Here is an 18,190-nt window from a genome sequence, read left to right on the forward strand (position 1 = left end):
CTTTGATCATTTTGCAATGACGTGCGCGAGAGCAAATCTTGCGTGAACTGTTGCTTCACTGGATTTATTTGCTTCAGTAAAAAAAAAATTGTTGTCATTGTAAGCCAAATTTCAGAAACTGTAACTTTTCTTCCCTCAATTTGCCTTCCAACATTTCAAATTTTTCTTTATGATTTGTTTCGTAATGGCGACGTAAATTGTATTCTTTTGGAACTGATATTCCCTTATTACAAATAAAACATACAATTTTATTGCGCACAACACCACAAAAGTACATAATTTCCCATTTATCTTGAAAAACACGTCCTTCTTCGTCCACTTTTCTTTTACCCTTTGATAAAGACATGGCTTGCAGTTTAATCTTTTAATTAAAATCACTGTTATAATTTTATTTACAACTTTAATTTAACAAGATGAATTTTCGTATGAAAGCACACTCAAAAGTTATGCACAATTCTAAACGATAGGTATTGATATAATGTAGAATCTACAGTATATCAATACCTATCGTTTATCATTAGATCTACGATAGGTATTGATATACTGTAGATCTAACAACAAGCACAAATAAACAGGTTTTATAAGCTGTACGTTAGTTTGTCTCCATCTATATAGCAATATGAACTGTGCAGCTGTGCCATCCGCTAACCAACTAGTGACTGACTCAAGGAAAATATATATCAGAAGTACCAACTCAATAGAAAAAATCGGAAACACCAGAATACTGAAGCGCCACCAACTGTCGGCTGGCGAACTAAATTTACTGATAATACCGACGTGGGAAGTTCTCCCACCTTACCCCAGTCACGTGGCCTGGCATACAAGCATACAGTGACAAAGACAAAGTCCCAACCTATTCATTCTATCTCTTTTTCCTTCAATAGCAGTCGCGCACATAAGCTCAGTCCATATCTCTATGTCTCTAAAACTATAAGCACCGTATTTACAACAAATACATAATTGAAATATATTCGCGGGCTGCCAATTTGAGACCACTGCCTTAAAAGGTCACAATTACAATAAGACAGAGCAACAATCCACTAAGTAATTCAGAACTGTTCAGAAAAATCAGAAATTAACAGCAAATGCTTCACGTGGTCAACGCTATCCAATTATGAATATTGATGAAAAGAATTACAATATGTCACTTCCATTATATCAAAATGTTTATACTAAAAAGGTTTTAGGGTTTAAAGCCTGAGACTAAGGAAAATTCACTAATCGAACAAGTTAGTGCATAGCATCATTTTAGTTCGTAGTAAATCATCGAAATAGGTGGCATCGTTTTTGTGATATCTCATATTGTGAGTGCCTTTGCAACAAGTTACCCTGCTATTGAACTACCTAGAATAAGCAGTGCTTCAACACTGGATTCTTGGCAGATATCACCACCCCTGGGTGGTGGCACCTACTTCAATGATTTACTACAAACTAAAATGATGCTTGGCACTAACTTGTTTGATTACCAAAATGTTTATATTGTTTAATATTTTTTTTAACATTAAAAATAAAGAATTTCTATATGTGAAAATCTTGTTAAGTGGGAAAACGTCATTATAATAATACACTGTGTATTCTTTATCACGAACATTTAACTAGGGAAACTTCTTACTCGGGAAAGTAATACATTACAATATATAGAGGTGAAATTGGGACTTAAGAAACCAAACCTAGTATGGGGGAAAACTTCTTATGCGGGAATTTCTTATCCGGGTTCTACTGTATCTTGTATTTTTTTCAAAGATGAGTTGTTATTAACCTCATGACTTTTATTTTTACAGCGAGATAGTACAATGTTTTTTTTTTTTTTTTTTTTTTACAATATTTATAGGCTGGAAATACAGGTGTTCATGATACTGTAGTGAACCAGTTACTAGCTAAAATAGATGGTGTTGAGTCTCTTAATAATATATTGGTTATTGGTATGACTAACAGGAGGGATATGATTGACGAAGCTTTGATGAGGCCTGGCCGACTGGAGGTACAAATGGAAATAGGTAGGAATTTTAGTATATAACTAATCATGCTTATGTTGGAATAACTTTGCTTTATTATCGCAGTATTGACACAGGCATCGCCCCTTTCATGAGTAGAATTGTATATATGCAGTATTTTTATATAGGCTCTGTGCAGTTAGTCTGTACGCGCACACACATTTCGAGGGCTGTTTTAACACAGAGTCGACCCTGTAAAAATTGCATCCATACACGGTGGCCTGTAAGTAAGAAAACTTTCTTATAATTTTTAATAGTTTATATATATATATATTTTTTTTTTGTTTGTTTTCAAATAAGTTCAAGTACTACGAGCCTTACAATGAAGAAAGGATTGAAATTGTAAAATGTGAAAATGCTGTAGAAGTTGCATGCCAATTCAAGAATTTTTTGGACCTAAACCACTCACAATATATACCATGAAGAAAATTGCAAAGAAGAGCTTGATAGAGGAAGAATAATGCACAATCTTTTAAAACGTGGTAGACCTTATATCTTAAAGACCTCAGCCAATTTGGAACTTGTAAGAGAGGATATCAAAATAAGTCCAAAAAAATGTCAAAGAAAAAGTTTGGAACTTAAAATACCTAAAAAAAAAACCCCTTAAATTAAATCAATAAAGAAGTTTTGACATGCCATGTTGCTACAAAGTTTAAATGAGGATGACCCAGATAAAAGATTGGAATTTGCCAAATGGTTTTTGGTATTATATACCCAGATATCATCAAAACTAAACTAAATGGAGCTATTAATCACCATAATTTTTTTTATTTGAGGAATCTGTTAACCTACTGAGACTGCTAAAAGACAACATTGTAGCAAAGGTCTCTGTTGGTTCCTCATCAGCCAATACTTAGAGAATTTGAGAAAATTTCTGAGGAATTGTGCCTTATTTCTGTATGTCACTCTGTGCCCAAAGACTACAGTTTTGCAAAGACCAAAATGGTGGCCATATTGAACAGATGTATTTTATTTTTTTTTTAACTTTATGTATGCCCTTTCTATTTTGCTAGCATTAATTAAAATATATATTTAAAATAGTGCTGTTTACAGTCAAAGGAATTCAAGCATTCATTACTTAAGGACCACCCTATATGTGTAATTTCTGTATATGTGCAGATGTTTTGAAACTCTACAGGGGCTTACTGCTATATCTCAACTGCATTTACAAGTAATAGTAGCTGTTTTAATATTTGCACAAGCCAAAAAGTGAAAAAATTCTCTGGAATTCAGATCAGAAATTAGTATTAGCTAGATAGCCCACTGCCAGCAAGTATCCCGCTCCAAGGCGCCTCCGTAGCCAGGTGGGAAGGAGCAGCAGTGCATAGCACACGCTTCTTGATTAGACCAGGGTTCGAGCCCGCCACCACCAAATACGGAGGATGCGGAAAGGTCAGGGAATGACCACCGCATATTCCCGGAGCAATATGGCCTTAGTTGCTAATGCTCATAAAAAAAAAAAAAAAAACCAAATAACAATAATCCCACTCCAGCAAAAAGGAATTGGAGTCATCAAATCAGGTCTCACAGTGTAGAAAAGGAGATCAAGAGAGCCATTGACTTTTATTATTATTATTATTAGTATTAGTATTAGTAACTGCCGCATGGTGCAAGAAAGCCTATGGCTTATGCTGCACCAGCCAAAAAAAAAAAAAAAAAAAATCCGAACAAAACAATGATAAAAATAAAATAAAATAAATAACTAAATAATAATAATTAATAAAAAAAAAAAGAAAAAAAAAAAGGAAATTAAACCTATCATCCTATGCGCTTCCCTTACCCAAAAGTACTATCCAGATGACCTTTGAATTTCTCCAAACTGTTGGCCTCTACCACCCATGAAGGCAACTTATTCCAGTAATTTTTAACTCGCTGGCTAAAATAAAACTTCCTGCAGTCCAATCTAAACATTTCCTCCCGTAACTTGAATTTATGTCCCCTAGTTCTAGCATCATTTATAATCTTGAAAACTTTGTCCTCATTCATTTTACTGATGCCTCTCAGAGCCTTAAACACCTCAATCAAATCTCCTCTAAGGTGTCTAGTTTCCAAACTCTGCAACCCACATATTCGAAGTCTTTCTTCATAAGGACGCCCTTTTGCCGATCTCACCAGGCGAGTTACCCTTCCTTGCACCCTTTCAAGAAGCTCGATGTCTTTCTTTAGGTGCGGTCTCCATACTTGAACAGAGTATTCCAAGTGTGGTCTAACGTAAGCCTTATATAATGGGATTATCACGTCCCTATCTCTACTTGCAAAAGTTCGATAGATCATCGATAGGACACCATGGGCCTTCCTTGCAACCTGTTTACAATGCTCAGAGAATTTCATGTCTGACCGTATCGTAACACCCAAGTCCCTTTCCTCCAGTACTGGGTTTAGTTGAACTCCACCAAGTGAATAAGTTATTTTGGGATTACTGTTTCCCAGGTGTGTAATACCTTACACTTTGTTGGATTAAAGCATAGCTGCCATTTTTCTGACCATTCCTGAAGTCTATCTTGGTCTCTCTCTGAAGAAGCTCAGCTTGACAGTGATCATTAACTACTCTACCAATTTTAACATCATCTGCAAATTTAGACATCACGCCCTCTATCCCTTCATCAATGTCGTTTAGGAAAATAGTATGACGTCACACACAATCATACTTCCTGAAATTACTACTGCAGTAAGTATGATTGCAACAATACATTCATTTGTTATATGGCTACATCAATACAAGTATTTGTCAATCAATTTTTTTTTTTTTTTTCCTTCTTGCATTTTCGTTACATTCCATTGTTAGGTGCCTCTAACAGCTGCATATGTCGCTTCAACTACAAGGTTGGCACTTCAATCAACGTTTTCCAGAGACATTTAGATATGTTGCAATCGCATGTATACATCTCTTACTATAGTTATCATACCATTGCACAAAACAGAAGGAACTGGAAAGTTGCTGGAGAAGCCTTCATCCTGCAGTGGATTGAAAATGGCTGATGATGATGACTATACCTATAGTTATGAAAATTTGTGAATGATCAGTAAAATATTTACAATAAAAAAGCTCTTTTATTTCATAATCAATATATACAAATCAAAATACCTAAAAGAAATGCGAAGGATGTTTCACATAAACCATCTACTGTGTGTGCTTGGCACATGCGAATTCGTCTATTTTTTTTTAACAAGTAGGGAAATATAATGGATACATTTTTTTCATGATAAAAGATAAAATTTTAATATTGCAAAAAAAAAAAAAAAAAAACATGAAATATTTCTCATATCACCAATAACATAAAAACTATCACAAAACATTCCGCAATGTAAAAACAAACTATTCTAGAAAAGGTACACAAAAATCACAGATTACATGGGAAAAAAATTATTGCACAAATGTTCAAGAAAATTTTGTTCTAAAAGTTGGCATATGCAATTTACTTCTTTATTGATATTTATTGTCGATCTTCTGCTCTGCTCAATAGCTGAGCGATGATTACATAGGAGTGATTTGACATAGCATTCCGGATCAAATTGGAGCAATGGTTTTCCATTTAGATGTATGGTGATCATAATCTGCAATGTTTAATTGTCAACATTATTTGTTCATTTATACAATATTATTTGTTACGCTGAAAGCTGGCTTATCTTTAGCACTCACTCATCTTCGAAACCCAGTGGTTTCAAAGATATTTCTAGCTTTCTTAATTGAAAAGGGAATTTGGGAATTTCTCTCGATATTAATGATAAACTGTCTTCGACAAAATCTCTAAAATCATTAATTTTGATTTCATATTTTATCAGAAACTTAAATTTCTTATTCGGTTTTCACCGTCTTGCCACCGAGACGAAAGTTCTTTCATATTCCACGATTTTGGGTACCATATGGCGTAATGTCCAAGTTTACAGATGATACAAAGGTTGGCAGCGTTGTTAATGACACTAAAGACAGTGTGCTACTGCAACAGGATCTAGAAAAGTTTGGCAGATGAGCTGAGAAGTAGCAACTGAAGGTTAACATTGACAAATGCAAAGTACTGCATATGGGTAGTAGTAACCCAAGAGAAGTGTACCAACTGTGTGGTACTACACTCAAGGAAGTGGAGAATGAAAAAGACCTGGGGATAATTGTGCAGTCAGATATGAAGTTCTCTGAGCAGTGCAGACAGTCTGCTAGAGCAGGTGGTGCCTCTGTGGGCAGGAGCAGCAGTGCGTAGCACATGCTTCTTGATTAGACCAGGGTTCGAGACCGTGACCACCAAATATGGAGGATGCAGAGAGGTCAGGGAATGACCACCACATATCCCCAGAGCAATATGGCCTTAGTTGCTAATGCTCCTAAAAACCAAACAACAAATAACAGCTAGAGCAGGTCATGGATTTTTGTCAATGATATACAGTTGGTCGTCGACTTACGACCGACTTCTGTTCTGACTGACAGGTCATAAGTCGATCTGGTCGTATGTCGGCCATATATTTATTAACAGTATTTTTTAACCTTTCTAATCTTTTTGTCATCTTTATAATTTATTTTTATAATCTTTTAAATTTTTATCATCTTTTATTTTTCATTTTAAATACAGTAATGTTTTCATCTTTTATTTAGCGATACTGTACATACCTTCGTTTCTACGCCTAGGCTATCTCTCTCTCTGAGGTTAAATTCAAATGTTCTCTACATTTTAATTGGTTTATTATTCATACTGTTTATAAAAAAACAAAACTACAATCTATAATTATATTGTACATAATGTAAAAATAATACTGTACATAATGTACTGTAAACACAAAAATACAATCTAAAATTAATGTAAAAATTAATACAAATGAAATTTACAAAATCAATTTTTAATCTTTGCTTGTGCTGGGTTGTGCATCGTCAGGATCATGTTCTTGGGTTGAGGTAGGAGTTGTTTGTTTATAAGAGACATTCTGCAAAGCAAATCTTTTTTTAAAACGCTTAACGTACCCAGTAGTAGCCTGAAAATCTTCTGCGTAATCGTCTCCGGCGCGTCATTTTAAACTCTGAAACAAACTTCTAGCCTTTGCTTGCACTGTGTGAAGACTCATGGGTGTATTTTTTTGTATTAAATCTTCCATCCACACAAACAATTTCTCAATTTCATGGGTGGGTTCCTGTCGTTGTTTGGTTAAAATTGTAGACTTAATAGGTGCAGAACCTTTCACAGCTTCCCGAATTCTTTTTTTGTCCTTAAGTATCGTCGATACCGTGGAATGTGATAACTTCAAGTCACGTGCTATCTTTTCGCCTTCATACTGCTGGATAATTTTCATTTTACACTCTAAATCAATAGTTTTCCTTGGCTTCTTAGCTGGCGTATATGTAGATGAAGGCATTTTCCTTTTACTAAATATTTTATGCGTATTTCAGTAGAATTTTAATTAATACACCACACGCAACAGATGCTTGAAAGCGACTGGGTGTATGTGAGAGAGAGTGACTGAGTGTATGTGCCTGGTGCTGTCCTCAGGCCTCCCGTCATCGATGTGCCTCCTCACCTGGGTTATGGGTGTCCTCAGTAGTGACTTCCAGATTTATTATTAATTTATTTATTATTATTATTTTTTTTTTGTGGTCGTAAGTGCGCCGGTCGTAAGTCGCATAGGTCGTAAGTCGACGACCAAGTGTATAGAAATTTTGCTAGCAGAGACAAGGAGGTGATTATCCCTTAAGGATAAGGCAGCTGTTCTCAAACTTTCTGAGCCCATGCCTCCCTTGAAGTAAAGCATCTATAATTGTGCAATTTCTTATTTTTAATATGTTAATACAATAATTATTAATACTGCATGAAATAATAATTATGTAGTTCTAAATTACATTAGTAATTTAGAACTACAACTTCTAAGTTACTAACGATTATTATCAGTAAGTAATCACGCCAAAAACAATAAAAAAACACAATTGCACACCGCTGAAACCATATTTTCAACCATGCAGTAAATTCTGCCCAGACACGATAGGAGGGTGTATATAATGAGAGCCCTGTCGATCAATTCAGCCCTGGAAAGATTGTACAAGGCTTAAGGGGGTAGAATTTTTTTCAGCCTGGTCTGTACTTGTTAACAGGAGAGACTGCTTCTACAGGGATGGGATACATTTAAATAGAAAGGGTGCAAGAATGTTTGCTGATGCTATCGAGGCAGTGTTAGGTGTGTCGGAAAACTGCTAGATTGGGGGATACAAGGACTAATAGATTAACAGTAGCCACTGGCAGAGGTGAAAGTGATTCTTACACTGCTTCTATTGGAATGAGCAGAAGCCTGGAAAACAAGATGCAGGATATTTCAGAGACTGCTAGGAGTCATTGGGGTACAAGTAAACACATGGGTTGTGTTAGGGTAGCTAAGAAAAAGAACAGGTGCATGTATACTTGCGTGTACACCAATGCTAGGAGTTTGGTAAATAAATTTGATGAGTTTGAGGTATTGCTCAAAACATCAAAGGCGGATATTGTTGGGATATCAGAGACGTGGTGTCACACAGATATAAGTAATGCAGAACTGGAATTTGGGGAGTACAACGTCTACAGAAAGGATAGACAGGATAGGAAGGGAGGAGGGGTTATGCTATTAGTTAAGAAACACAAAATCCAACGAAGTGAAGCCAGTCGACATCGCTGGACAGTGCAGTGTCGAGTCAGTTTGGTGTGACATAAGCATTGGGAGATCAAAATTGAGAGTAGGAGTGTGCTATAGGCCTAATGACTCTGATGAGTATAATAAGAAACTGTACAGGGAAATAGAGTGGGCCAGTAAATCAGAGAGTCTTATAATGGGGGATTTTAATTTCCCAGATATTGACTGGAATTTGTGGATTGGTCACTCATACACTAGCAAGGCTTTTGTGGATTTATTGGATGATTGTTTTCTAAATCAGCATGTTCGAGAGGCAACTAGAGGGAGTAATACTCTTGATTTGATTATCAGTAGTGATTCTTCATGCATTAAGAATCTGCAGGTAAATGAACCACTAGGTGGCAGTGATCACAGTGTGCTGAAGTGGGATTTACTCAAAGAGGTAACTACCATTAGGGGTAAAGGGAAGGGTTATTGCTTTCGTAAAGGCGACTACGATGGACTGAGACAGTATTTAAATTCTATACAGTGGGACCAACTGATGATTTTGCCAACAGCAAACTCAAAATGGGAAGCATTCAAAGAACTTATATTGGAAGCTACTAGGCTTTACATACCAACTAAGAAATATTGTTCAAGGTTTAGGCCTAAATGGATGTCAGATGAACTAATGAGACATATGGCAGAGAAGAAAAATGTATGGGATACATATAAATTAACATGCGACACAGAAGCCTATGATAGATATAAGTTGATCTGTAACCAAGTTACAAAGGAGGTTAGGCAGGCGAAGGCAGATTACGAGAAATCTTTGGCAAGGGATGCAAAGAAAAACAGCAAGGAGTTCTTTACTTATGTAAACTCTAGAAGGAAAGGGATGCATCAGATTGGTCCACTTGATATCGATGGTTCAACTGTTGATGATCCTGCTCAGGTAGCTAACAAACTAAATCAATATTTTGCATCTACATTCACACATGAGGAATTATTCAGGAAGGGGAATGCCACAGATGAAGTAAACACTGGCAGTGAATTAGATGATCTTGTAATAATTGAGAGTAAAGTGGAGGAGAAATTGTTGAAGATAAATACAAAAAAGGCATCTGGGGTGGATGGGATCTATCCAGTTATATTAAAGGAGGCAGCAAAGGAAGTAAGCAAACCCTTAGCCATAATTATGAGAGCTTCCTTGCACTCAGGGCAGGTACCCATAGGCTGGAGATGTGCAATTGTGACCGCAATTCACAAAGGAAGATCAAAAGCTGACACAAGTAATTATAGACCTGTGAGTTTAATTTCTGTTCCAGGAAAATTAATGGAAGCACTGGTTAAAGAAGCACTGCAGGATCGTCTTGACAAGAATTCAGTTATAGCTGAGACACAGCATGGTTTTGTTAAGGGAAGGTCTTGCCTGACCAATTTGATTGGATTCTATGATGTAGTCACAAAAGAATTGGATGCAGGGAATAACTTTGATATTATATATTTGTATCTTAGAAAGGGGTTTGATACTGTTGCACATGGAAGACTGTTGCATGAATTGGGGCAGTGTGGCATTGGTGGCAAATTGTTGCTATGGATAAAGGGATGGTTGAGTGGCGGAAGGCAGAGAGTGGTAATTAATGGACACTGCTCATCGTGGACTAACGTTATTACTGGAGTCCCTCAGGGTTCAGTGTTGGGTCCATTGTTGTTTTTTGTATTTATAAATAATATTGATGATGGTATATCAAGCTTAATGTCCAAGTTTGCAGACGATACAAAGGTTGGCAGGGTTGTTAAGGACACTACTGACGCTATGCTGCTGCAACAGGATCTGGAAAGGTTGAGCAGATGGGCTGAGAGGTGGCAAATGAAGTTTAACCTTGACAAATGTAAAGTACTACATATGGGAAACAGCAACCCCAGAGCAACATATCAACTCTGTGGTACTACACTGACAGTGGTAGAGAATGAAAAGGACCTGGGGGTAATTGTGCAGGCAGATATGAAGTTCTCTGAGCAGTGCAGATGGGCTGCAAGAGTAGCTCATGGTGTCTTGTCAATGATATACAGGAATTTTTCTAGCAGGGATAAGGAGGTGATTATTCCCTTGTATAAGGCAATGGTCAGGCTACACCTTGAGTACTGTATACAGGTCTGGAGGCCTCATTTCAAGAAGGATGTAGAGCTGCTGGAACGAGTACAGAGAAGGTTAGTGAACGGAACGAAGGGTTGCTCTTATGAAGAAAGGCTTAAGTTTTGCAAATTACAATGTCTGGAGACTAGGCACCGGCGAGGTGATCTGATAGAGGTGTACAAAGCTTTGAATGGTTTGAGCATGCTCAATGCTGATGGGATACTGCCTCTTGCTCAGAATAATCACCTGAGAGGGCATAAATTCAAATTGAGGAAAGACAGATGTAGGATAGTTGTGCGGAAATTTGCCTTTAGCCAGTGGGTAGTTGGTTGGTGGAACAGACTTCCATCCCTTGTTGTGGAAGTTGATAGCCTAAATAAATTTAAGGCTCAGCTGGACAGGTATTTCGAACGAACGGAGTGGTGAAGGGGAAGGGTTTTTTTTTTTTTTTTTTTTTCTTGGCTGATGCTGCATAAGCTTGCTTTCTTGCATCATATGCCTCTGCTAATGCTAATATGTCATACATAGTACACACTAAATTATATATATTACATTACATCATAATTAATCAATGCATTTCAGCAAAATATAATATTTTTTTTCCAAATAAATGTTTATCTCATGTTTATGATTAATTAACATTAAAAAATAGGTTATAAAATTTAATGTTATGTTATGAAAGTTTATTTATATGTACATATTTTTTTATTTATATATGTTATGTTATGAAAATTACATTTCTGTTAAACTTTTCGCGCCTCCTTTTGCACTAGTCCGTGCCTCCCAGTTTGGAAATCGCTGGTGTAAGGGAATGGTCAGGCCACACTTTGAGAACTGCATACAGGTCTCGAGGCCTCATTTTAAGAAGGATGTAGAGTTGCTAGAACAAGTACAGAGAACGGCAACAAGATTGGTGAGAGGAACAAATGCCTTTACGAAGAAAGGCTTAAGTTCTCCAAGTTGCAGCATCTGGAGACTAGGCACCTGCAAGGTGATCTAATTGAGGTGTATAATTCCTTGAATGGTTTGAGCAGGCTCAATGCTGATAGGATATTTTCACTTGTTCAGACTAAGAACCTGAGGGTGCATAGATTCAAATTGAGAAAAGACAGTTTTAGAATAGATGTGCAGAAGTTTGCCTTTAGCCAGTGAGTAGTTGATTGCTGGAACAGACTTCCATCTGTAGTTTTGGAAGTTGATATCTTAAATAAATTTAAGACTGAACTATACAAACATTTGGAGTGACCGGATGGGCGGAATGGGAATGTTTTTTTTTTTTTGTTTTTTTTTTAATGCTGATGCTGTATAAGCTTGCTTTCTTGCATCATATGCCTTTACTAATGCTAATATGTTTAAAATCTCTTTCGATTCTCGTCGTCAATGCTATATCACTCTCTGTTGCATTAATAACTTATCTTTTAAGGATAAAACAATGCATTTAATAACTTGTCACAAGGTAATTTTGTGTGAATATGTTCTTACTTTCGATTTTGATTCCTCCAAATTCTTTCCTCTTCAACATGCTCTCAATTTTAGCTTCAGAATTTTTCAAATTAGCAATAGCATTGATCGTTCAAATAATTAATTTATTTGCTTTTACCATAGCGATTATGTAAAGCTTCTGAAAAGGTAAGAGAGCTCCTGCAGGATGTTGATCATTGGTGTTAAATCATTAAAAAATTTCAGATTAAAAGTCAGTTTAATAATCCCAAATATTTAACTTCTGATTCAAAATATTTGCACAAAGCAGGATAATTCCTCCAACTCGCAATTGCCGTTCGCAAGCTACAAGCTGTCCATCGTGTCCTGAACACACAACCGATCTTTATACAGGGTGGCCACTGAAAGACTGAAGGGTTTGAAAAAGTCATAACTTGTTCATTTTCAATCTTTTTTATTTTCTTTTTTTACAGGTTATAGAGGATCCCTTGGAGATTAAAATGGCTACGTATGATGTCCAGCAACGAGTAAAACTCATTGGGTGTTTCTATTCCAGTGATAGATCAATTATTGAAACTCAGAGAAAATACCGGCAACATTTGAAAGTAAGAGGTATCTTCTAGCGATAACATGATTCGGAACTTAATCGCCCGGTTTGAAAGAACTGGATCAGTCAGCGATCTTCCGGGAAGAAGCCCTAAGAGCATGTGCGCACTGACGCAGCGGTGGAAGCTGTACGGCAGAGTGTCCTTGAGGATCCATCTGCTTCTACCTGTCGTCACTCTGCTCAACTAGGCATCGCCAGAATATCGCTTCAGAAGATTCTGAAACTGGATTTAAAAATGTTTCCATACAAGATCCAAATGGTCCAAGCTTTACTACCCCAAGATACTCAGCAGCGCCTGCAGTACGCCATTCGATTTCAACACCTAGCCAGAGATGATATGAACAACTTGATAATGAGTGTTGAGGCCCATTTTCATTTAAACGGGTACATCAACAAACAAAACTGCAGATTTTGGGGTACTGAGAATCCCAGGGAATTACATCAGCATCAATTGCATCCCCAAAAATGCACTGTTTGGTGCGGTGTTATGGCTGAAAGAATTATCGGCCCCTATTTCTTTGAAAATGAGGAAGGTCAGCCAGAAAGAATCAATAGGACAATGCTTGAAAATTTTTTACACTCAGCGGTCGAAGATAATCAGGAGGTATGGATCCAACAGGATGGAGCTACTGCGCACACTGCCAGGGCGACGATGGACCTCCTGCGAGAAATTTTCGGTGAACGAATAATTTCAAAAAATGCTGAATTTGTTTGGCCTCCGCGTTCACCTGATTCGACGACTTCTTTTTGTGGGGCTACTTGAAAGAACGGGTTTATGTAAATAAACCTTGAAGAATTCAAGAACTTAAGGAGAACATTCGAGCCGAAATCCGACGTTTACGATCTGAAACCTTGCGTATGGTCATGGAAAATGCTGTGGAAAGAGCCTGTATTTGGGAGCAGGGAAATGGTGTTTATTTGAGGGATGTTGTTTTTCACACATAATACTAAAAAAAAATCCATTAATTATATTTCCAAATAAAATAATAAAAAATTAAAAAAACGTGTTTGTAAAAGTTATTTTTGTTTTATATCATTCAGTCTTTCAGTGGCCACCCTGTAGTTTCCACATCAAGTTCTTTAGCAATCATCCTTAATTCGCATTGGTTTTTTGGAGATTGGTGAGAGTTTTTTTTTTATTATTATTATTATTACTGCCAGTATGCCATTATATTTTAGAACATTTTCTGCACAGTGAAAGCCTCGACAAATTTTTAAAATCTGCCAGCATTTCATCTTTGTAAAGTTTATATAATATCTTAATTGCCTCAAACCCCCCCCTCCCCCCACGTTGCTACTGTCACCAGTTCTTTGAATACTGTGCAAAATGTTGGAATCGTACAAATATTCAGCTACTGTGACTATGTAAACATAGATGGAGAAATTTACTGGAAGGCATGGATCACTCACTTCTCTGAAAAACATATGCCTGTTTGTTGGAGTAAAGGGGGAACCACAACAGAGGTTGACCAGAGGCTATTATCCGTGTCGGTAATCTTCTTAATCCTCTGACTGGCTATGGGAAGTATATTGACTAGTGCGACTTCTCGGTATGTGAATGCATAGGTTTTACGGACACTACTAGCATTGTGAAACCGCAATCCCTTTCGCCCTTAATTTGCACTTTCTAATTACCTAAAGGCCAGAGGTGAGAACAATGTGTACAAAGTTGTCTCTCGTAATCTGTTCGTTATATGGAAATTTTCTTCATTCAACAGAAACTGTTTTAAGTGTTTTAACTATTTTAAACCAAGGTGGAATTCAAAAAAATTCACTATAAAGAAGTTTGTTAAACAGAGAATGACTATAATTAAATCAAAAATGAAGAATTTTAAAATACATAACTGGTTGATTGCACCACTAAAATGCTGGGGGCCCTGCTCACCCCACTGTAGTTGTGGCTCTGAATACTCAATAATTGCATTCAGGATTTCATTTGTAAAATAAATGATCATCTCAACAATGGGCTCACAAATTTTCAAAAAAAAAAAAATAAATAAATAAATAAATAATAATAATTATGGGCTCTCGCGAGCTCATGTGAGCCCACTATAGCTCACCACTGCCTATATACCTGCCAAGAGGTGGGTTCATCCACTAGCGAGGGCCCCGGGTGCCAAGCGATTGTGACTTAGCGATTTCTCAGTACTTCCAGTGCGATTTCCAGAAAGCGATTTACAGTTCCTTTTTGTTCTTATCGTTAAAAAATCTATTCATTTTATAACAGCTCTCGTAACAAAAGTCCCTGTACAGAGCAAGGAAGGAAAGCCACCTTTCTTTTTTCTCATAGTATATTACTAATCCCTACTAATCTTCGCCTGGTCACACCAGGCACTGCTCCTGCCTCCCCGTGGCGGGGCCGGAAATCTTGGCAGAAAAGTCTCTCTGCCAAGGGCTAAAAGGAGCAAAGATGGACCATACCAATACTGACTCTTGCGGGATCAATGCCCCATCACATTCTAGAGAGCAGGAAGATTATAACCCTTCCTTTGCTAAGAGACAAAAGAAGGATACAGACCCGAATATCTGGCCTCATTTCCTCATAATACATTCTTTGACTGACCAGCCAGTCAGCAAGCTTTCTCCTTTTCTGATCCAGAAAAGTTTAGAGAATGTCGCTGGCTCACCAAAAATGGTTCGCAGACTAAAATCAGGTGACCTGCTTGTTGAAACAACATAATCCAAGCATTCTGACAAGCTACTTAAATTGAAAACACTTGGAGGAACTCCCATAGAAGTGTCACCTCATGCCACCTTAAACTACTCAAAAGGAGTTGTAACAGAATGGGATCTCCTACATGTATCCGAGGAAGAAATTAAACAAGAGCTTTCAGAACAAAATGTTATTCAGGTAAAAAGAATACTAATCAAAAAGGATGGTTCACTACTTCCAACCAGAAACATTATACTAACTTTCAACTTGCCAAATCCACCAACATCTGTAAAAGCCGGATACTTGAACTATCATGTCCGACCGTATATACCGAACCCAATCAGATGTTATAAATGTCAAAAATTTGGGCATTCACAGACAGTATGTCGAGGGACTGCTGTATGTGCTTCATGTGGATCTAAAGACCATATCCATACTGAATGTTCTGCACAAACCTTGCAGTGTCCAAACTGCAGAGGCAACCATTCCGCTTACTCCAAAGACTGTGAAACATGGAAAAAAGAAAAAATGATTCAGAAGTATAAAACCGAGCACAAAGTTTCCTACCCTGAGGCAAAAAAAACAAATATCACCAATTACAATAACACGCTCATATGCAGCAACTGTCCAACAGCATAAACAGATAACTGCTGTTACCACCACTACCACTTCAGTTCAAACCAACGTTACAGTCCCACCAAACATCTCTATTTCTGATTGGGCTCGCTCAATCCTAGCTCCATCAGCAAAATCATCTTCAACCTCAACTTCTAATCAAGCCATAAATACACCTGTTACAATTCCGCCAACAATGCCGTCTATGTCACGGCCAATCATGAATACTAAAAACATAGATAAAGATGACAAACCCCCTGCCCATGATCATATGGATACGTGTGAAAAAGAAGTCCCAGAAAAACTAATCTTAGAGATACATGCTGAGGAAGAGATGGAAGTTCGCCCAATCTTCCCCAGAAAAGAGAAAAGGCCTGAGCGATCCAAGCAGACCCCCACTCGTAAAAAGTCAGAGACAAATACAAATACAAAGCCAATATAATGCGCACAATAATACAGTGGAATTGTCGAGGTTTCCGCAGCAACCTGGATGACATTCGCAATCTAGTTGATAAATATCACCCAGTAGGCGTCTGCCTTCAAGAAACTAACCTCACACCACAAATAAATGCAGCAGTAAACCACTACGGTACCTATAGACAAGACCGAAGATTTTCCGGAGGAGCTCGTGGTGGAGTTGCAATCTTAATTGATTCCAAAATTCCGTGTAAACGCCTCCAACTACAAACTCTTTTGGAAGCAGTTGCAGTTCGAGTCTCAATACATTTTACTTTCTCGTTGGTCTTGCCCTACCTTGCCCCAAATCAAGAATTTTCATATTCAGATTTGGAAGCGTTAGTAACCCAGCTTCCACCTCCGGTCTGTATCATGGGAGATTTAAATAGTCACCATCCCATGTGGGGATCCCGTCATCAAGACAAACGTGGTAAATTGATTGAGAAATTACTGGAAGAGCAAAATCTCTCTCTCCTTAATACTGGTACTGAGACATACATCCATTTTCCCACTGGAACAGCCTCTGCAATTGACGTATCCATATGTTCACCTGTCCTATACCCATTGATTGAATGGTCAATATTGAAAAATCCACTAAATAGTGACCATTTTCCTGTGGTCTGCAAAATACTAACAAATGATGTTGCACATCACGATGAGCAAAAAAGATGGAGATTCCATAAAGCTGACTGGACTAAATATAAAACAATTGCAGCAATAGATGAACAAATAATCACCATTCAGCCCATAGACAATGCTACAGCTCATGTCACAAAACAAATTTTAATAGCAGCTGAAGCTACCGTTCCTCGGTCATCTGGAAAATGCCATAAACATGACGCAGCATGGTGGACTGAAGAATGCAGTATGGCCAAAAGAGAGAAGAACAAAGCTTGGAATCTCTTCCGAAAATATCCCATTTTCATCAATCTCATAAATTTTAAAAAAGCCCGAGCCAAAGCTAGATATCTCCAGCGTAAAAGTAGAAAGCAATCATGGATACGTTTCGCCTCCACAATTAACAAAAATACAGATCCCCGTGTCATATGGAACAAAATCAGAAAACTAAATGGGAAATTTCTTTCAGTTCCAACTCCACTAATAATCTGGAATGGACAGGAGATAACTAACCCCAAGGAAATCGCAAACTTACTGGCAACTACTTTTGCAAATATATCAGCAGTATCGGCATATACTCCATCTTTTCAGAAAACTAAAACTGTATCTGAAAAATACAGACTAAATTTTAAAACCAACCAACAACTCCCATATAACCAACCTTTCAACGTAGAAGAATTACAAAAAGCTCTGGCTAAGTCTAGGAAAAGCGCAGCAGGACTTGATGGAGTTCACTATGAAATGATCCAACAACTTAATCAAAAATCTCTAAAGGCATTGCTTATGCTATACAATAGAATTTATATGGAAAACTACTATCCAAATTCCTGGCTTCACTCCCTTATAATTGCCTTACCAAAACCTGGCAAAGATCACACGATCCCTACAAATTATCGACCAATAGCGCTAACAAGTTGCCTTGGGAAAATCCTCGAGAAAATGGTGAACAACAGATTAACCTGGTTTCTGGAAACATATAACGTACTTAACATAACTCAATACGGATTTCGTAAAAACAGATCATCTCTGGACCCCATGATAAAAGCAGAAGCAAATATCCGCAATGCCTTTCTAAGGAATGAGCATCTAATAATGATCAGTCTTGATATAGA

General features: G+C 37.4%; 1 protein-coding gene across 1 annotated transcript in view; it reads left to right on the forward strand.

Annotated features, from left to right (window-relative positions):
* The window catches only part of LOC150075741 (vesicle-fusing ATPase 2-like), a 243,134-nt gene that overhangs the window by 159,686 nt on the left and 65,258 nt on the right, over positions 1-18,190 (forward strand). Inside the window, exon 12 of the mRNA XM_090387859.1 lies at positions 1,832-1,997. Within this exon, the coding sequence (XP_090243985.1) occupies positions 1,832-1,997 (166 nt within the window). The remainder of the gene's footprint in view (positions 1-1,831; positions 1,998-18,190) is intronic.

Source organism: Mastigoproctus giganteus, chromosome 13 (genome assembly GCF_048544385.1).
Source record: "Mastigoproctus giganteus isolate SK-2022 chromosome 13, ASM4854438v1, whole genome shotgun sequence".
Taxonomy (NCBI): Eukaryota; Metazoa; Arthropoda; class Arachnida; order Uropygi; family Thelyphonidae; genus Mastigoproctus; species Mastigoproctus giganteus.